General features: G+C 40.6%; 3 protein-coding genes across 3 annotated transcripts; 1 reads left to right on the top strand and 2 right to left on the bottom strand.

Moving 5' to 3' along the window:
* The first annotated feature begins 108 nt into the window (after positions 1-108).
* On the top strand, positions 109-3,014 carry rpp25l (ribonuclease P/MRP 25 subunit-like). Its single transcript, XM_088601352.1, has 2 exons — positions 109-256; positions 1,879-3,014. The coding sequence occupies exon 2, from the start codon at positions 1,897-1,899 to the stop codon at positions 2,485-2,487; it is 591 nt and encodes a 196-aa protein (XP_088457478.1). The 5' UTR covers positions 109-256; positions 1,879-1,896; the 3' UTR covers positions 2,488-3,014.
* A 2,489-nt stretch (positions 3,015-5,503) lies between these two features.
* On the bottom strand, positions 5,504-9,928 carry LOC148651267 (sialic acid-binding Ig-like lectin 15). The gene is made up of 3 exons (XM_088601351.1): positions 9,799-9,928; positions 7,777-8,160; positions 5,504-7,092 (listed from the first exon to the last, which is right to left on the bottom strand). The coding sequence occupies exons 1-3, from the start codon at positions 9,848-9,850 to the stop codon at positions 6,668-6,670; spliced, it is 861 nt and encodes a 286-aa protein (XP_088457477.1). The 5' UTR covers positions 9,851-9,928; the 3' UTR covers positions 5,504-6,667.
* LOC148651266 (sialic acid-binding Ig-like lectin 14) lies at positions 9,641-20,418 on the bottom strand. The gene is made up of 6 exons (XM_088601350.1): positions 20,247-20,418; positions 16,097-16,510; positions 13,812-14,201; positions 12,765-13,154; positions 11,956-12,322; positions 9,641-10,974 (listed from the first exon to the last, which is right to left on the bottom strand). Exons 1-6 carry the CDS (start codon positions 20,380-20,382, stop codon positions 10,950-10,952), a joined length of 1,722 nt encoding a protein of 573 aa, XP_088457476.1. The 5' UTR covers positions 20,383-20,418; the 3' UTR covers positions 9,641-10,949.
* Between the last annotated feature and the right edge of the window lie 637 nt (positions 20,419-21,055).

Below are 21,055 nucleotides of genomic sequence, written 5' to 3'. Positions count from 1 at the left end.
AGTAACCACTTAGTAGTAAACGCCCGAACACCAACACCTGCGCCGCGACGGAAAGGGGTGCGAACTACAATTCCCAGCAGCAACGTTGGTATTTTCCAACGCTTTACAGCAGCTGTTACTGCTTGACGCTTAACAAAGTATTTTTCGGCAATGGTGATGAGCCTTACTGTAGTGTGCTGTTTGAATTAAATGACAGTAAAAAAAAAGTACTATTTTTTGTGTTGTTTTTTTAACTACAGCGAGGATCCCTGCCTGTGTGAGTATAAATCTACATCTGCAGTACAATAAGTCCAAAGTGTGATTTGATTGCTGTACTTTTTACGCGCTTTAAGTGCTTCAATAATCTTTTTCCGAACATCAGACTGGGCTGCAGGCTATTGTATCAGTAGTGAGGGATAGATCTGTAATTTATAGCTGAACAATTAGTTACAGAAAAGTGTTGCGACCTCAGGGTCGTGCTGCGTTATTTTATATCAGCACAACACAAAACTAAATAAGTTATGAAATGAAATGCTCCGCATATCTCCGTTGCCCTCTAGGTGACGCCCACTGCAGTCACTTAATTTTGTTTTATTAAAAAATATATTGTACGGATGCCAGTTGTCCACAAAGGGGATCTGTATTTTGTGCACTTCTAGTTTCACACTTACCGCGTGACTTTTGCGGACATGGAAAAAAAGAAATGCACTTACCGAATAAACGCTCCACTCCTTTATGTCATGTTAAACGCTTTATCCAAACACTTAATTCATTCACTATTAATATTATTGTTATAGTCCGATATGCACGTCAACTCAATAATAAATGTGTTTACTCTTAATAAATATACACACCTATCGTGTACATAGCATCACTTGAATGTTATATTGCTTTAATCAAACGAGGTGATACACATACTGTAGTTTGACACTGCTGTATCTTTTAAATACCTTGACCAAAATAGATACACATTTGAGTTAAAAGTAATAACTAAGAGTGAAACACGAAAAAGGGTGTTCAGTTATTGAATTGCAACTTAACAGTGCTTTTAGTCAAGAGTGTAGATCTGTGAAATAAGAGTTGTTGATATGACCGTCATGATGAAAATAACTTCTTTAACAAATTTTGCAATGAGTGCCAAAAAAGTTGTCTGTACTATTTGGTCTTTACGTAATGGCACTACTGGTAAAAATAGGAGTGTTACCCTAGTGTCATGGTTAAATTTCACTTGGGAGTTGCACTATCTGGTCTGTTTAAATGTCCTCCTTATTTCAGATAGTGAAGTAATGGCTGCCACACTTCACCCAGGTTGGGCTGCATTTCAGTTGCGGTTGAAGTTGGTCCACACCTATATTTACTGCTGTTTGGGTTCTTCTGGATGATTAAAAACGCAGACATTTCTAATTCTTCACTAGCCTTTAAATATCTAAGCTACTATCTAAATTCTGTTTTGGTATTAAGTTAGGTTTTAAACATGGGAAATTTTGCTTTATATTTAACTGTTACGCTGTACGTGTTTCAGCTTTGCTCTAGCACAGACGACAGTGGAAGTTTAAAGATCAAGGAAGGGAGAAAAGCAAATGGGTCAGAAACAACACTCCCAACTTTCACAGAGTTTTTACTGCCATTTTTTATCCTTCCCTAAACTTTTCACATCTGTCCTGCGTACAATTTAGTGTCTTCAGTAGCTTTATTCCATATTAATAGAGAAAAATTAATTTGTTACAACAAGGATGAATTTCGGAAAAGGAGGATCAGATGTTCTAATTGGGAACATAAGCATGCAAGACCTTCCTGAAAGCAAGAAACAGTGATGGTCTCCAATAATAGATCATTGTGAATATAATTGTGCTGAAAAGGAAAGGCACTGACAGCCATGCTCCTTTATTGTCTGTGCAGTTGTGAGGCCGCCCAGGCATGGAGAATTACCACAAAGCGAAGACGATGGAGCAGCCCTGCCCCTGTCCCTTCCCTGGGCTGCCCGCCGGCACACCTGAGATGAAGGTCAAGGATGGCAGCAAGATCCGCAACCTGATGGGCTTCGCGGTGGGGCGCATGGAGAGCGAGGCCACGCGGCACATTGTGTTCACCGGCTCGGGCAAGAGCGTGGCCAAGACCATCACCTGTGTGGAAATCCTGAAGCGGCGCGTGCGCGGGCTGCACCAGGTCACGCGGCTGCTCTACAGCCGCACGCAGGAGCTGTGGGAGCCGCTGGAACCGGCAGTGGGCCTGGACGGCCTCACCGTGCACAAGAACGTTCCCGCCGTCTGGGTCCTGCTCTCCAAAGACCCCCTGGACGCGACCCAGGCAGGGTACCAGCCGCCCGGCTGCTTTGACACCCTGTGGGCCCAGGCCGCAAGAGAGGAGGGGGCTGCGCAGGAGCCGCGCAGGAAGAGAGGCGGGGGCAGCGGCAGAGGGAAAGGGGGTCGACCCTCCTCGGGAGCTCGGGGGCGGCGCAGCGAGGTGTCGGGGAAAGCGCCAAGTTGGAGGGGCACTCACCACGAGTGAGGGCATCCGGACAACTATCCTGAAGACGCCAAGTTCCTAGCCAAAGAGGTTCATGGGAGGAAATCTTCACCAGTTCCTCTAGAGGAAGGATACGTCGATAGCGAGGACAAAGATCAGCAGGAACTTGAATTAGTGGGCGTCTGAACTTCGAAGGAAATATTACATGTTTTGTTTGAGAAGCAGAAGATCTGTCTCTGTGTACCTTAGATCTTGATGGACTACTTTCCCATTTACAAGTTTAAATGGACGAGTTAAAAGTGTAGACGGATGAAATTTGTCTTCTGCCTTATTTTTATATGTTGAACAGAGAAGAAGGAATTTATAAGACTGTTTTAAGTTAATTCAAGTGATGCAATAAATTATATAAATACAAACTCAGGTGAACACTTATTTTTTCACTGGATTAAAAGAAGAATTATGAAAAGCTTCTGAGTATTTTATTAGCAGAGATATTTCCAATAAAACATATTAATGTTGTAACTTGTCACATGGATGCATCAATGCAATTAATAAAGTTTTCAGGGAAATTACAATGTTTTTGTGGCAGAGGCACTGACATTTTAAGAGTAAATTTACATAGGTAAATTCATTAGGCTGATTGACATTTGTCATCAACAGGGTTTATCTAACATACAATTCAATTCAAGCTTTATTGTCCCCTAGGGGAAATTTGTTTTACGGCACAGTCAAACACACCACAATTACATCAAAAGGGAAAAGAATACAGCAGTGTTACAGGAGAAAGAGACAAGAGACAAGGTAGTTACTTTGCATTGTTTAAGAGTGTGATTGCAGTGGGAATGAAAGATTTCCTGAGTCTGTTGGTTTTACACCTGGGGGCACAGAGGCGTCTCCCAGATGGGAGACGTGTGAATTCGCAATGGAGGGGGTGAGACACACATTCCATGATGCTTTTGGCTTTCTTAGTCACCCTCTCTTTGTAAAGGATACTTAAGTTGATTATTCTGAATTATTTTGCCACTTATATTCACTAATTTACCCACCCAGCCTATTACAGTTACCGGTACTTATGTTGCCAAACCAACATGTGAAGCAGTATGTTAAGACATTTTCAATAAATGATTTGTAGAAAAGTGTAAGAATAGTTTTATCCACCTTAAAGTACCTGAGTTTTCTAAGAAAGAAGAGTCTCTGCTGGCCTTTTTTATAGATCGTGTCACAGCGTTTGTTCCATTTTAGTTTATTGTCAATGACCAGTCCCAAGTATTTTTAGTCATCGACAATTTCAACAGGCTGACCATCAATTATAGTGGGTTGAGGGGATGTGGTATTTTTCCTAAAATCAATAACCAGTTCCTTTGTTTTTGAAACATTTAACTTTAGGGAGGACTCGTTGCACCTGTTAGTAAAATCATTAAGGATGGGCCCATGATGGTATTCTGTGTTCTTTAATAAACTGACCAGAGCTGTGTCATCAGCAAACTTAATGAAGTGTCTATCTGTGCGTTTGCTTATGCAATCATTGGTGTACAAAATGTACAGCAGAGGGAACAAGACACAGTCCTGTGGTGATCCATTTGACATATAGTGAATGTCAGATAAGCACTTCCCCAATTTGACCTGTTAGTTAGGAAGTCTAGCACCCACCTTATCAAGTTCTCATTCAGACTGAAGTGCTTTGAGAGTTTCTGTGCAAGCAACGGTGGTTGTATTGTGTTGAAAGCAGAGGAGAAGTCAGCAAATATAATCCCTACAAAGGTCCGTGGTTGGTCCAGATGTTGATAGACAGTTTTAACAATGTGTATATTGCAAGGAGTCTGCTGTGAAGTCATGGGTTATTTGCATGAGTGTGTGGTCACCACTGGAAGCAGTAGAAGCTGTGTATCTGTAACATATGCTTTCTGGTGGGATTCTGTCCCATACTTCTTGTAGAACCTGGGATGCTAGTGCCCATTCACTGAATTCTTGGTCCTAAGCCCCACTTTGTTATGCCAGTATATTCCACCAATGTTCAGCAGGCTCAGATGTGGTTTGTAGGGCATAAATGTCACATTCACACTTAAAAAACCTGTTGCAGATGCCCTATGAGGACAGGTGGTCTCCTGCTTGTGGTCACCTTGACCAGGAAAGGAAATGAGGTCCCAGAATGTCACCAAGTTTCGAATATCACTGTAAGCGTATATTATTGGTGTTAATCATATTTTTATTTAAAATCTGAAATGTTTTGCATGAGAGAGAAAAATCAGCCTCTGTGTAAGCTGTGAAGGCGATGGGTAATACAAATTTCATTCTTTGGACTTTTAAATATCTTTTCCTCAAAGCAGATGAATACACACTTAAGACACAATAAATGAACAAAAATAAGTAAGTAAATGGAAGCACCCGGTTAATAGAAGTTACCAAGTACATAGAAAGCAAGGGCTTCCACAAAGGTGTGGCTCATGTATTGATTACTCAGATAACATCACAGCATGCTTTGGGTCATGTCTAAAATTCTGGTTTGTCCTGGTTAGCTATAAATATAGTTGGCTTGCCTGCAAGAGGAGACGCTAGTGATTTTGGACGAAATTTGATTATTTTGGCTTGTTTGGCAGGAGCTTTAATGACTAAGAGAGCTCAACTTGCTGGTCTTTCACGAATAATGTAGATTTCTTGGTCAGGTTGTCATTGTAGCTAAGAATGTGTTTTCAGCTGGTTAGTTAAATAAATTCTCTACTTTATAAGAATTTATTGTGAGAGACTCCAGATGCCTGAAGACTGTGGAGAGTAAAAGGTAGCTGGATTTTGGAGATGTGAGCGATTCAGTAAGTAGGGAAGGAGTGACGCAGAACAAACACAGTTGCTTCTCCAAAAGACGAAAGAAAGGAATTGGTCACTGTCATGTGAAGACAACTCATTTGTTATTTTAAAAGCAGCTCCAAAGCAACATGAGACACCTTTAATATACACTGTTCTGTCGATGGTTTTGTATGCCCACACACAAATACAAAAACTGTATATGTGGTGGTAAAAACAAATAAAAAAACATTCTTCCACAGCACTATGGACTACCTACTGCGAATAAAAAGATGGTTTAATCTTTTCAGGTAAAGAGATTCTGAGGTGAGAACACTTCAAATTTACACTTCAAAATACTTTAGTTTTACATTTACAGTTGAAATTGTACATTAGTGCAGTTTAAAAAATCATGGAAATTGTTATGAAAGTAGAAAGTAATTTCCACCTATTTTACATTTTTATGAACAAGCAGACAGAACCTAAATTTATTGTCTCTTCTGAAGACCCTTAAGGAGGTGCAGTGTCTCCCATCCTAGTGCTGACACAACCTTATCATTCTTAACTTCTGAGGGCTGGCTGCAAAATAGGGACATAATTTCATATTTCATTATGTTTTTTAAGAACAATGATGAAACTGACTTTCCCCTTGATCTTAGAGAGATGTACAGTAGAATAGGTGTGAGCCTCACGTCTCTATAAAATATGGATTCCAGCTGACTTCTGTGGTTTCTTTGGTGAAAAACAAGACAATTTCAAATAACAAACCCTTTACTTTCTTTTCTAAATTTACAGATTTATTTTTGACATACCAGTCAATTTGTCCTCTTTGAAATTCTACAACTTCTTTCGGAAAATCAAACCCATTTTCATTCTGAAGAAAAGTTTGAAAATCATATGTACTTTTGCTCTGTTCCCCTTTTCCTAATCATCTAATAAATAACTTTCCACTTATTCTCTTCATTCTGATCATCTGTGCCTCCCTCCCTGTCACACAGCTGCATTCTCAAAGTCACACTACCTTTCTTTTTTCTCTTAGTCCCTCAACTCTTGCTTTCATACTTCTTGCATGAAACTGTAACTGTTATATTGTATGTATACATTCCTAAATAATGCAAATGCCACGTCTACCATTTCTTAGGCAATCTCTTTCTATAGAGAAAATGTTTTTATCTACAGTATATTAACCTTAAAGGAAATAAATCTGAAGACTTGTTGACTGAAGAAGAAATAGCATAGGGTGTCACTAATAGCCTTGGTACTATATGCTTGCAGAAAAACCACTGAAGAATGACCTAAGAATGAACTAAATTGATTATGGACAGATAGCCCAAATTATATCAGTATTATAGACAGATGAGTTGTCCTGTCTGTGGTCAGCCAAAATGACTACAGAACAATCTGTGATATGAGGACTAAGTGTCTATTTGTGATAGAGGATGGGTTAACAGGACTGACTGGTAGTACAGTAGACCCCATCTTGTCTGAGTAGCCAGACACCCCCTCCCAGCAGCAGGAGCACTTTTGCCCCTAGTGAGAGGGACAGGAGCAACAGCAGGACCGGGGGGGTATGAGACGGGCTCTGAGAGGGGCGGAAGGGCAGCAGGTAGAGGGTGCCTTGGTCCTTCCCCAGGGGATTGGAGGCAGAGCAGGTGAAGGGCCCCCCCTTGGTGATGTTCCTCAGCTCCTGAATCGTCTGGTGCTGCCCATGGGCGCGTGCTGGAGCGGGCTGCTCTTCCAGCTGCACATGCCTGTCTGTTGGCCGGCTCCAGGAGATCACGGGCAGGGGGGACCCCTGGGCACGACACATGGCATTGTATCCCGTCTCAGCGCTGCCATCTGCTGACAGCTCTAGGATCCGCGGTGGCGCTGTGTAGCAAACAGGAAGTTCAGACACATACTACACAGCTCCCTGCTCAAACATCTTTAGTCATAATACATTGCTATCTCATCTGTGTATTACAACACTAGAATAATTTCACAAATAATTTTTACATATCATATATATTATGCGTGCTTATATTGTCTTCCAACACAACCTTTAATCCAACTTACATTTTTTTTAGCTCACAAACTACCTAAATAAATTTAGCTTTTCATGGAACTTAGCTCACATACATGCATTATTTTGGATGAAAATTCATTATTACTACATTATTAATATTATCCATTCATCCATTTTCCATTGGAACCATGTCTTCCAATTCATCGGGGATAGCTGGAGCCCATCCCAGAAAGCACAGGGGTCAAGGTAGGGGACACACTGGACAGGACACCAGTCAGTTGCAGGGCAGACACACAGACAAACATACTGTATGCTCACACCAGGGCCGATTTTCCCGGAAGCCCATTAACCTACTTGTAGGTTTCTGGATTGTGGAAGGAAACCAGAACACCCAGTGAAAACCCATGCAAGCATGGGGAGAACATACAGTTCTATGCAGAATGCAGAAAGCACCCCGGTTCTGGAACTGAACCCAGGGCCCAGCACTGCAAGGTAGCAATGCTAACACTGCACCACCACAAGAAAAGAAGTAAGCACTCTCTCAGTACCTTCCACATACAGCTGTGTGCCCATCCTGTTCTCAAAACTGGCTCCTAGGTGACCAGTCAGCTCAACACGGCAAAAATAGCGAGCGCTGTCCTTCAAGGTAGCACTGTTGATCCGCAGAGAGAGGTCGTGCTCTCTTGGGTTCCCCTCCAGACGGTAGTGAGGGTCCTGACCCGGCTCAGGTTTGCAGGTGTTGCTGCCATTGTGGCTGACGCACTGGAAGACCACTGGGCCACTGAAGCTGTGGCCCATCTTCCAGATTGCCAAGATGGTAGCATGAGGAGTGTGGTGAGGGTGGGTAAAAGTGCAGGGCAGTACCACAGGGTGCCCTTCTATTGCCCTCACCTCTGAGGGCACCTTCATGGACCAGCCACTGTCATGGGCACCTACCAGCAGGGGAAAGATGGCAAACTCAGGTAAACTGTTATCAAAGGTAATGGACGAATTCAGTCTTTAATTGTTAATGTATATCCTCCTTGGTCTCTCACCCAGGACCATTACATTACAAGAAAGTTGATTTGTGGTAATCATTAGTTGCTTTTTTATAAGCAAAATGGCAATTACAAAGATTCTAGACACAGAGAATGTTGGAGTTCACTTTAATGTTAGAAACAAATGAACAATAAAAAGTAAGAATTAATTCTGCTTCTCCAACATTAGTTTCATCATCATTTAAGACATCTGAGGCACTTCCAGAGGTGGCTACACATGAACAGGCCACAGATATCTCCACAATTTATCAGTTTACATTACCCTTTCGTTTGGATTTGTATTGGTCTCAGATATATTAAAACTTTTTCAAAACCCCCCTAACAACTTATTTCTCTCACAAATTCTGAAGCATGCTGGAAGTAATGTCCTGGCCTGGGCTTGTGTGGCCACCTCTGGAACTGAATCCCTCATAATTATTATAGACGTTTTTAAGTGGAAAATTAGCCTTTCTGAAACTGAGTTCCATGTCATTTGTCTTAACAGGAAGAGATTTCAAAAGACAAAATGCTTACTCTATTTACAGGAGCAAATCTTCAAAACTTTTTCTTCTCCTATACATTGTCTCTTCCCGGTTTAATTTTGCGAGGCATATGAAGATCTTTTATGCATATGTTCATAACCATAGTAGTGTAACAATAAAAAGCAGCATGCACTTCAGTATAAAAATGTACCTCCCTAGAAAACTAATTAGTATACTAATTAGAAAACTAATTTAATTTCGCATTCCGGCATTTTATTTATAATGCTATTATTGGTCGATATTTTCAAGATGGTCTTTCTCCATGTTTTCCACGATGCGAAAAGATATCCACAATTGATTTCAAATTTTAAATAGCGATATCTCATGCAAGAATGTTGAACAATCACAAAACTGTCTAGAAATTAAATATTCACCACTTTCAACCCTGCTTTGCAGGTAGTTTGGATGTCTCTTGACATCATGATCAAATATATTTATGAAAGGACTAAGGACAAAATTCTGGAAATGTAAACTTACGATACTGAAATAGCTTTTTTCATTATCAACATAACCATGCCATTTTACAGATAATTTCACAGTTGCCAAAGTGATACAAGTCCAACTTGACAGTGTTATTTTCCATAAGTCTATCAATGTACTTCACAAGAATATTCTACTCTTGGCTTGTATAGTGTATATCTTCATCATCAAGCTTCATATTTCACCTTTAATTTGAGTGTGAACTGAACTACTCTACTTCAGAAAGTTATTCCAGTTCAGTTCAGAAACTGCTCATGAAACCAACCAGGATATCTATTTGAAGAGCATCCAGTCAGCTGTTTGGTTTCTTTTGATAAATAACTAAGCAAATAGAGGTATGTACAGAAAAAGAAAGATTCCTTGACACACATACATCAGCTTTTGTCAGAAGTACCTCAACCATTTAATGGAGCACATTTATAGAAAATATTAATTTATTATATTTTTATGTTCAATGATATAAGTGCTGCATGAGATATCCTGGACCGATATCATACTTGAAGGTTGTGCAGCCTGTATCAGGGTCACTCACCAATGCAGTGGAGATGCAAAAGAATGAGAACAGCCAGAGGCTCATATTCCATGGTGATCTTGCTGTCTGTCAGGCACACACTGCTCTGAGAATCTCATTGCCACTGCTTACAGCTGCTCCTGACTCACACACGCTTTCTCAAAGTTTCCAGCACCGGCTCATTCACATAGCTCAAAATCAGAAATGGCTTTGCTTAGAACAGATCATCTTTTTATCTGTCGCTCGGCTGCAAGTAACACATTCTTTCAGGTCCCTCATCAATGAAAATGTTCATTGTTGATGTATTCCACTGGCAGCATTTCTTTCATCCTTGAATCTTCCATCATCTTCCTTGAATGTTCCATCAGCATTATATGTCCAAGTTAAAGGTCAGGAGAACTTTCATCAATCTGTTTACAGTTTGTGTCTGTACAGTATACATACATACATATATATATATGTTTGTTTGTTTGAATATACTGTACAATATAAGTTGGGAACTTGTCACATACTGTAAATGCACTGTGGTGATGTTCTTTAAGCTCAGATGCATAAGTGATGCATTCATTCCCCAGTAAGATGAAAACTGAAAAATACATTATAATATTCATATACAATATATACTGTATGCAATTTCAGATTTTCCAATGGCACAGTATTAATCAGAATAAAATAAGAATGCTTTATTAATATATACTAAGGCATCTACAAAATAAAAAGTAATTTTGAAAATACTTTTTACAATAATATCTATAAGGACTTCATAATACATTTTTAGAATCTTGTGAACTTTTTGGATAGCAGTGAAGAAAATGCAGAATATGGGCAAAAGTCAGAGATAGGTCAGAGTCTTAGCATCTCCAGCAAACATTTCATTTTATATAAAAAAACCAGTCACACTGCACTCAGTTTTGCAGTAACTGGTAAAATACACATATATAGCACTAAAGCAGTATAAACTAAATAAAAAATAAAAACAAGTTTTAAAGTGCTCTAATACAATATGTATTAAATGTAAACACACAGACTACTTCTGTGTGCTTCTGTACACAAGTTAATTAAATGTAATATGTAATATAACCTCAGGTTAACGGAAATCATAATCCGTTATGCAGAATTGTGGTGGAGTGGTCAAAGTGTGTTGTGAGGAAACCCAGTTTGGGTTTTCTCCCTCAAGCAGTCTTCTCTTGTTGAACCCTGTAGAGGAACAGCACAAAATAAAAGGAAATGTGGCAATTGTAATCAGAACTTCTTTTACTTCTCCATTCACATGACAAAATTGACAACGGTAGCACTATTCTAACAAGTTAAAGCCTTGTTTGGCATTTTATTTATTTGTAAAGGGGAGTTAATATAATTATTCTTAAATATGGGTTAGAGAAAAAAGGATAAGATGTCATGACAAGAAGCAGTATATCTTAAATTCCTTTGCACTTTATACTCCATGTGTTCTAATTTTCACATGTAATCTGCTGTTTATTTTCTTCCAGGACATTTTTTTTTTCAGAAAACGTCTGATCACAATCCTATACTTTAAAAGTTAGAATCATATGCTGTGCTGTTCCACAGTAGCATACTGTACAACATTCAATTGTGACATTAATAAGGATCCACTGAATCAGAAAAAAACTGAACAGAAAAGCTAGGAGACTGCAAACTCAGACAGCATCAATATAAGGAAAAAGCTACCACTGAGATATGTTAGTAATGTCTTTTAGGCACGGACATAGCTGACCAGAAAATCTTATACACTTTTGTTCCAGAAAAAAAATGACTAAGAGAAATACGTCACCCTGGACAATACCTTAAGTTCTTAGAACATATAAAATATACACATCATATACAAATTTTTAAAAATTAAGGTTTGCCTTGCCTCAGGAATCCTGCAATTATTGGATTTCATTATATACTGGATGCTCTTAATGGGCAATCCAGAGATTTACATAGACAATATGACTGCAAATTAAACAAAACCCACAGTGAATCAGAAAAAGACAGAATATTTAACTATCGACACTATCACCTTCACAGCTGTTATTTTGAGGTTCACAGTCAACCAGAGGAGGCCTCATTGGGGTTACAAAACTTTATAGACATAAGAACCCTCCACGTGAATGATGGAGACAAGGAAATGAAAATGAAGGAACGTACAGACACTTGGATATTGGAGAAACGTACCTCTTCATCATGACTATTCCCATCATGGTTATTCCCAGGAGGAGTAGCAGTTTGATCCCTAGAAGGAGCAGCAGAAGAAGGGCCAGGGAGAAATCAGGCTGGCCAACAAGTGGTGCAGAGATCCACACTGACCTCCCCAGCTCATTTTCCACTAAGCATACATAGCGTTTGTTGGGCCTGGGCACCAAAAGAGTTGCTGTCGACACATGCTGATCAGGATAGCTAGCCAGAGAGGTGTTGAGAATGATGGGATCCCCTCCAGCCTCCAGCCAGCTGACACGTGGTAAGGGCAGACCCTGTGCAGTACAAACCAGCTTGTTTGTGCCAGACTCAGTCTCCCAGGATACATTTAACACAGAAGCAGTCTCTGACAAATGCAAAAAGATCACAACAGGTTAAGAACAAACCAAACACACAAAAGGTAATGTTAACGTATTGTCCTGTATGGCATTTTATCTTCTATTACACCAGCACTAATGAGATTCTGCGAGAGCCAAGATCAATATCAATGTCACCTCCAAGGAGCCTGGCAAGCTTTATGATACTATAAGAGGCATTTTCTTTTAAAAAAGAATTTGATAACCAAAGCTATGTATTTATACAGAATAGTTTCACCGGAGATTCTACAAGAGCCCATTTCAGTTCATTTATAGCTTTATTGAAGGTTCCCAAGCAATCAGCTTCAAGAACATGTCTTCATCATTTGAAATGCTTCATATCAATCTCTTTTGTTGTCATCAACATAATCACATGGAGAAATATTCGTAAAGGCACAAGCAAAGCTTCACAAGCTCCTTGTGTCAGCTTACCTAACACTTGGAGTTTTGTCCCATTGACATCTCCGTACTTGTCTTGGTCTGCGTCCAGCTCCACGCGGCAGTAGTACGTGCTGCTGTCACTGGGCTGAAGGTCCTCAATGTGCAGTGAGAGGTCTCTCAGTCTGGGGTCCCCTTGAAGACGAAAGCGTTTGGGGGCTTTGGGGTCTACGCAGCCAGCAGAGCTGCCCTCAGTGCTGTTACTGACATGGCACTGGAATATGACTTGTCCACTCAGAGACACCACCCTCCAGATGACCCTGATGCCTCCAGTGTAGGTGTCCTGCTGGGGGTGAGTGAAGGAGCACGGCAACACCACAGCCTGGCCTTTGGTACCGGTCACCTGAGCTGGGATGGACATGGACCACTGCACTGCAACAGAGCCTGGAGCACAGTGGACAGGAAAAGAAGAAGACTTTTGTAACTTGTTCTGCCCCCAAAAATGTGAAAACAGAAAACATCATCGTTACTCTTCCCCAGCCTTAAGGAACAGAACTAAAACCTTGGTTTCTCAGAGTTTGGAGCTTCATTATTTGAACTGAAAAACTATAACCTGTTAATTTCTGAGTTGCCTTTATGTATTGGGAGTATTGTGCTCTCACTGTCTTGGATCTGTTTTTAGACTAAACTGCTGAAAACAAACTACTTAGCGATGATGTTCAGGTATACCAGGGCCCTGTAAAAATACCTTAATAATATTGATGATTTGCTACTGTAGGATATACAGTAGAATGTTAATATGAGCTCCATGGAGCTTTATGATACCGTATACAGCATGTTTTACAAAAAGAATTTGGCAACAGAAGCTGACAATTTACACAGAATAGTTTCACAGGAGATTCTACAAGAGCTCCCTTCAGCTCATTTATAACTACATTGAATGTTCCCAAGCAACCAGCTTTAAGAACATGTCTGCATCGTTTGAAATGCTTCACATCAGTCCCTTTTGTTGTCATCTGTATAATTACATGAAGAATATTAGTAAAGGCACCAGATAAACTTCACAAATTGGATTCAGCTCCTTGTATCAGCTTACAGTACCTAACACTTGGAGTTTTGTCCCATTGACATCTCCGTACTTGTCCTGGTCTGTGTCCAGCTCCACGCGGCAGTAGTACGTGCTGCTGTCACTGGGCTGAAGGTCCTCAATGTGCAGTGAGAGGTCTCTCAGTCTGGGGTCCCCTTGAAGACGAAAGCGTTTGGGGGCTTTGGGGTCTACGCAGCCAGCAGAGCTGCCCTCAGTGCTGTTACTGACATGGCACTGGAATATGACTTGTCCACTCAGAGACACCACCCTCCAGATGACCCTGATGCCTCCAGTGTAGGTGTCCTGCTGGGGGTGAGTGAAGGAGCACGGCAACACCACAGCCTGGCCTTTGGTACCGGTCACCTGAGCTGGGATGGACATGGACCACTGCACTGCAACAGAGCCTGGAGCACAGTGGACAGTCCTGTCAGTGTTAGGTGCCAGTCTGTGGCAATGTGTTCTTGTCACTGAGTGTGCTTTGCACAGCACACTGGACCCACATGATCACACTGATAGTGGGGCCAGACTTCAGATGAGACTAAAGCAGACCTAACACCTTGATGTAAGATCAATGTCCGAGTGACAAAGATGTCTTTGTAAAGTGTCTTTTACATGTTTTTTATCTTTATAAAATATTGTGCTTTCCAAACACTGATTTTTATAAGGAGGAGGCTGTTGTTAAGATAAGATCACTTTATTAGCCATATACACTTTCTTGCATTAGGAATTCATCTTTTTGCATACCCCAGCTTCCTCTCCATGAGACACACAGACAGGGAGAGAAGCTTGGGGTCAGAGTTCAGGGTCAGCCATTGTACTGTGCCCCTGTAGCAGCTGGGGTTAAGGGCCTTTGCTCAGGAGTCCAATGGAGTAGGATTCCTCTGCCATCTGCAGGATTCAAACTGGCAACCTTCCTGCCACAGTCACAGATCCTTAGCCACAGAGCCACCACTCTGCCCCGAACAGTTGTTATCTGTTCTGCACCATAAAGTGAGGGAAATTCCAGTGCCATATCTGGGGCAGAGCGGTGGTACTGTGGCTAAGGATTTGTGCCCAAGGATCTGTGCCCATGGCTGGAAGGTTGCCAGTTCAAATCCTGCAGCTGGCAGAGGAATCCTACTCAGTTTGGCCCCTGAGCAAGGCCCTTAACCCCAACTGCTCTAGGGTGCTGTACAATGGCTGACCCAGTGCTCTGACCCTAAGTTGCTCTCCCTGTCTGTGTCTCATTAAGAGCAAGCTGGGGTATGTGAAAAGATGAATTCCTAATACAAGAAATTGTATATGGCTAATAAAGTGATCTTATCTTATGTAAATATCATTGTTACTCTTCTCCAGCCTTTAAGAACAGAACTAAGACCATGGTGTCTCAGTGTTCAGAGCCTTATCATTTAACTGTAAAACTATAACTTTTAAATTAATGATGAATCATCTTACATACTGGGGTCTCACCGTCTTGGATCTGTCACAGAGTAAGCTGCTGAAAACAAACTATAATTCATGATGTTAAGGTATATCAAGGGGCTATAAAAATACCTTAACTAGATCAATAAACTGCTAGGACACAGAATTTCAATATCAGTTGCAGGGAGCCTAATATTTCTTATAATGCAGTATGTACCTTTTTTACAAAACAAATTTGGTAACATAAGCTAAATATTTATATTAAATACTTTCAGAGGAGATTCTACAAGAGCCCCCTTCAGCTCATTTATAACTTCATTGAAGGTTCCCAAGCAATCAGCTTCAAGAACATGTCTGCATCGTTTGAAATGGGTTACCCTGCAGAGCAGCTGTTTGCAACAGGATGGACCCTATGCTGGTAAGATATCACAAACTACTGAAGAAACAGCAAAGTCCAAGGACGAGGTCTAAAGTCTAGCAGAAGGTCAAAAGCTGAAGGAAAAACTAGACAACAGACATCCAAGACAAAATCCAGAAATCATGGCCAAAAATGTAAGCCAAAAAATCCAAAAAAACCTAGAAGAAGTTGCAGGAAGATATCACAAAGGAGGAGACATGTGACTCTCAAGATCAAAACCACTACAAAACAAAATTGAAACAGGGAGCAGGGTTTAAGTAGGGTGGAGGGGAGGCGTGGTGATGGGATAACGAGGTCTGATTATCCTACGCCTCTCCAGAGTGGATGAGCTACATACTAGCAGCTTGGGTGCCCTCTGGTGGCGGGATGCCGATACTGTAACAAAATCGCTTCGTTATTATTTGCATAATCACATGAAGAATATTAGTAAAGGCACCAGTGAAACTTCACAAATCGGATTCAGCTCCTTGTGCAGCTTACCTAACACTTGGAGTTTTATCCCATTGACATCTCCGTACTTGTCCTGGTCTGTGTCCAGCTCCACACGGCAGTAGTACGTGCTGCTGTCACTGGGCTGAAGGTCCTCAATGTGCAGTGAGAGGTCTCTTAGTCTGGGGTCCCCTTGAAGACGAAAGCGCTTGGGGGCTTTGGGGTCTATGCAGCCAGCAGAGCCCTCAGTGCTGTTACTGACGTGGCACTGGAATATGATTTGTCCACCTTCTGAATGAAGGAGTCTTTTCAACCCTCTAGGCTCAATCCTCCAGATGACCCTGATGCCTCCAGTGTAGGTGTCCTGCTGGGGGTGAGTGAAGGAGCACGGCAACACCACAGCCTGGCCTTTGGTACCAGTCACCTGAGCTGGGATGGACATGGACCACTGCACTGCAACAGACCCTGGAGCACAGTGGACAGTCCTGTCAGTGTTGGGTGCCCGTCTGTGGCAATGTGTTCTGGTCACTGAGTGTGCTCTGCACAGCAAACTGGACCTACATGATCACACTGATAATGGGGCCAAACTTCAGATGAGACTAAAGCAGACCTAACACCTTGATGTAGGATCATGAAAACCAATTTTTAAAGAATCAGGTGAAAACAAAAAAAGAAAACAAAAACTTCTGGATATTGTTAAAGTAACCCCGAAAGAGTTCTGTTTGCGTATTTAACCTTACGCACATCGTTTTATAAAGAGAAGATTGTGTTAATCTCCTTTGTGCTATACATTGTGGAACAGCTTCATTGTTACTGTAATCTGATTGCAAAGAAGATTGTGCAATACAGAGAACATGGAAATAACAAGGTTATGTAATATTTTAATGTTTATTACTGCAAATGTTTTGGGAAATCACAGTAAATTTCACTTCATTGTGATGTAAGAAGTCATGCTATATTTATGTAACAATATGTTGCAATGTGATACGTTTCACTTTTTTTCAAAAGAAACGTTTGTTTAGTAAATGCAGGAATGATTCCAGACACGTTTGCATAGTTTAATTGTTATATTTACACTTAAAGTAATTATTTAAAGTAATAAAATAATTATATTTAATAATTGCTTACACTTATATAGCTCTTTTCTGGACACTCCACTCAAAGCGTTTTACAGGTAATAGGAACTCCCCTCCACCACCACCAATGTGCAGCATCCACCTGGATGATGCGCCGGCAGGCATAGTGCCCCAGAATACTCACCACACCAGCTATCAGTGGGGAGGAGAGCAGAGTAATGAAGCCAATTCATAGATGGGGATTATTAGGAGACCATGATTGGTAAGGGCCAATGGGAAATTTGGCCAGGACACAGGGGTTACACCCCTACTCTTTTCGAGAAATGCCCTGGGATTTTTTAATGACCACAGAGAGTCAGGACCTCGGTTTTACGTCTCATCCGAAGGACGGCGCCTGTTTACAGTATAGTGTCCCCGTCACTATACTGGGGCATTAGGACCCACATGGACCACAGGGTGAGTGCCCCCTGGTGACCCCACTAACACCTCTTCCATAAAATAGTTGTGGTTGTCATAGCAATCATATTTTTTATACGTTACAGCAATGTTTGAATAAAATTTTAATCGAAACCACTGTTCTGCTGTAGATGTATTTAGTAGCAAGAACACAAAAACGTACAAAAACTGATACTCTGAAAGAAGAGCATAATTACAGAGATTCACAGTACCGACATGCATGCAGTTTTCACTTATTGTTCGACAATTTAATTAGTCAGATTATTTTTGTCAATAAAGAGTTGTTTAGGATTTGTAAGGTTCTGTTAGTCTTGTATATTTTGTTTTCAAGTTAATAAATGTGGTGTAATGTGGGATTTAAAGTTAATTTCCACACCCACTATTATGCTCCATAAATGTTTATTAAAACCCTTAATCTGGCAAGATAGCATATTAATATTCTCATGAACATATCCAATTTATTTTTATGCCTTTCTTTGAACTGCATGTGATATGTAGATAATTATTTGAAAAACATACCTGGGTTGTTACACAGACTATATTTTTCTGTTTTATCTTTAGCAGCTATTTTTAACACAAGGCCAATTGTCATAGACCACATTCTCTGTTTTATTGACTGGAGTTTTCTTTTTGGGATGTAATGACTGGACTATTTGGTGCAGGTCCATAAGTCTGCCTTATGGACCCTGAAACAGGAACCATACTGTACCTGCAAAACCATAGTTGATACTACAGCATCTTATTTTCACTTAATTGGATTGCAGATTATATAAACAGATAAATCAAAGGATATGTAGGCATGTCAATACTTTATCTGTAAAATTAAGATCTCCAGGTGCCTGGGCTGGGGAAATTATTTTTTAACATACTGGTCACTGATCTCTGTAGGCATTGTAAGACCGGTTATGTTGCTAGCCTAACTTATTTTTCTCTGTCGATGCTGAGAGACTAATGCATGCCTTTATTACATTGAAGGTAGGGTGTCATAATCTGCATTTCTCTGGCTTGTCTTTCCATACAACTCTCCCCTGCTTACAGCTTGTACAAAATGATACTGCCTGAACCTTAACAGAAACCAAGAAATTATAACAGATTTTCCTGCAATTAGCATATTTACAATGATGCCCTGAGCTCCAACTACTCACACATGGATGAAAGTTCTATGTGAATGCTCTCACACATTTATAGCCTTTGTTAGAATCTTACATTGCAAAGCATAACTCTCCTAGCAGACTGTTTTAGGCCTCCTCCCTACTCATCTCATTGTTCTGACTCATAGTGAGCCGCAGCTGCACCACTTCAGTGAATCAAGCTTAAGCCATTTTCATGGATCCCTGAAGAAGCAGATGTATTTTTCCTACTGCACTTTTTATGTGGGAATTCTTTTCCTCCCCCTTTTTGGTGGTCCTAATAGCATTCGCCAAATAGGCATCAACTCATCAGCCATTTTTACTGCCATCAAGGTAACAGTCTCTTTCGCTGGGAGTCTCAGCCTCATAGGTGGACAGCTAAGTTTGTTCAGCTCCACTGCTGCTTGCAAGAGAGTCTCTTTCCTCTCCCCTCTCTGCTGCTTGCAAGCTCCCTACCTGTTTTTTTCCTCCCCGACTCCATCCATTTCTCCCATATCCCTCATTTAAGCCCCGCTCCATCCGGAGATCACAAAGGGTTGCCCCGAGACCCTGCGTTTGGAGCTTGGCTTGCCATTCGCCATGGCCCAGAATTTTAGGGTCCCCTGTATAATTACATACTGTATTTCATCCCTGCTTTATTACATAGCACTTTGTATTTAGTTTGAATAACTTTCTGTTTCTCTTTGAAGTGTTTGTATTAGCAAGGGACTATTCAAAACTAGAGATCTGACTATATTGATGCATTTTAATGCCTTGAGATGATGCACCATCATCTCAAAGGTGCTACATAAAATAAAAATTACTTGGCCTAGTAAATCAGACATTGGTTTGCACAGTATCATCAGGTCATGTTGTCACCTTTAGTTTAGTTTTAGAAAAGGGCTGTATTGTGGTTTATCATATTGGTTAGAATGTACTGTGTCTATCAAACATTTAATTAAATTGATTTGACAGTTCTGGTTCAATATTACATGGTCAATGCATTTCTAGAAGAAGAATGCATCTGATCAATGCAGCAACACTGTCAGTCTCAGAGCAGTGAGTCGTAGTCATATCCTGATGATGGGAATTTTACTACGCTATACTGTACATGTTGGATGCTTGGGATTAATTTGCTGTCAGAGCTCGAATAGCAAAGTGTACATGCTGTTAATTTAATATCCTAGCACATTTATCCCACGTCTTCAAAAAGAATGTTCCACTTTATGAAACATACTGTAGGATAATTTATTATTTATACATGATTGAAAACACAATTAAAATGCCTAGTATGAATACAGTAGATACTGTATGTACAATAGAAATGCAGTAACCTTTGCCTTGTGGTTCATCACAAGTTTTTTTTTTCAAATTCAAAATCATATTAGAAAAGCTGATTTGTAAAAGTCAACATCTGCCCAGAGGTAATGATAAAAAAGAGAAAAATAATTTGTTGCATTATATCTGAATAGAATAGATTTCATTTAATGTCAAATAATGTATTAACAAGCCCAGAGTTTTCGATGAAGTACCATTTAACCAGATCAAACACACACCTACCTCTCACATGGTTTGACAGAGTAACTGCAATCATCAGGGGAAGCCAACGGATCATTTTCATTCTGTTTAGAAGGAAAACAAGAAGTTCACCGTTCAGAACACAGTGAGTAAGCAAGTTAAATGTGAAGTGAAACATATAATGAACTTGTGAGCTGGTAGGAACTGCAAATGTGTGTGGAAATGAAAAATGGGAAGTGTTGACAGATATAGGGAGAAAGAGAAACTGGTCAGAGATTAAACATCATGAAGATCCACTACCTAAAGAAGGATTTATTTCAGTGGCCGTGTGCACCAGCGGTGTTTTGGGCTTTTTAAAGGGTAAAACAAAACAAAAATGGAACATTGAACAGAAAAAGGAACACCAATAATGTAATAAAGATAAAAATAAAATGTGGAAATAAATTGCAAACACTCATTGAAAACTTGACTAAGCTTTGAAGTCTTTAATCTAGATTTAAAACCTGTAAAAGACATCACATTTCTCAGATTGAGTTCCAGTTGAACACGTGTTCCTGTGTCTTCTCAACGAAACATGTGTCCCAGGGTTCCTGGTGATTGAGTGTCTGTAGAGGACCTCTCTGGTCACTAGTCTCTGGTGCATGACCATCCAGTTGAGGTCCTTTAGCTTGTTGTCTTGTTCTTCTGGTTGTGTCCTTTCCAGACTTGTCTGGGAACCAGTAGTGTCTTTCGGCGACCAGTTGCCGTCTCACCACCTTGTACAGGGCTGTGTGGTTGGTGCAGAGTTCTGGTTGTCTCGTGGTCTCATACATGTCACTCCACTTGACAGCATTGGTGTAGGTCTCTGGTCA

Source organism: Lepisosteus platostomus, chromosome 12 (genome assembly GCF_059453375.1).
Source record: "Lepisosteus platostomus isolate fLepPlt1 chromosome 12, fLepPlt1.hap1, whole genome shotgun sequence".
NCBI classification, from domain to species: Eukaryota; Metazoa; Chordata; class Actinopteri; order Semionotiformes; family Lepisosteidae; genus Lepisosteus; species Lepisosteus platostomus.
The sequence above is the reverse complement of the archived record's forward strand: the minus strand, read 5'-3'. Positions and strand labels throughout refer to the sequence as shown.

What these genes read in the sequence shown, in the direction of transcription:
- LOC148651266 (XM_088601350.1), bottom strand. Translation starts at nt 20,382, where the DNA reads ATGTTTCACTTCACATTTAACTTGCTTACTCACTGTGTTCTGAACGGT. An exon ending in GACAAAACTCCAAGTGTTAG is followed by an intron (nt 13,155 to 13,811) that starts GTACTGTAAGCT and finishes ACTGTGCTCCAG; the next exon opens with GCTCTGTTGCAGTGCAGTGG. An exon ending in GGAATAGTCATGATGAAGAG is followed by an intron (nt 10,975 to 11,955) that starts GTACGTTTCTCC and finishes GTTCCTCTACAG; the next exon opens with GGTTCAACAAGAGAAGACTG.
- rpp25l (XM_088601352.1), top strand. Translation starts at nt 1,897, where the DNA reads ATGGAGAATTACCACAAAGCGAAGACGATGGAGCAGCCCTGCCCCTGT.
- LOC148651267 (XM_088601351.1), bottom strand. Translation starts at nt 9,850, where the DNA reads ATGGAATATGAGCCTCTGGCTGTTCTCATTCTTTTGCATCTCCACTGC. An exon ending in TTTGCATCTCCACTGCATTG is followed by an intron (nt 8,161 to 9,798) that starts GTGAGTGACCCT and finishes CCCTGCTGGTAG; the next exon opens with GTGCCCATGACAGTGGCTGG. An exon ending in CACACAGCTGTATGTGGAAG is followed by an intron (nt 7,093 to 7,776) that starts GTACTGAGAGAG and finishes TTTGCTACACAG; the next exon opens with CGCCACCGCGGATCCTAGAG.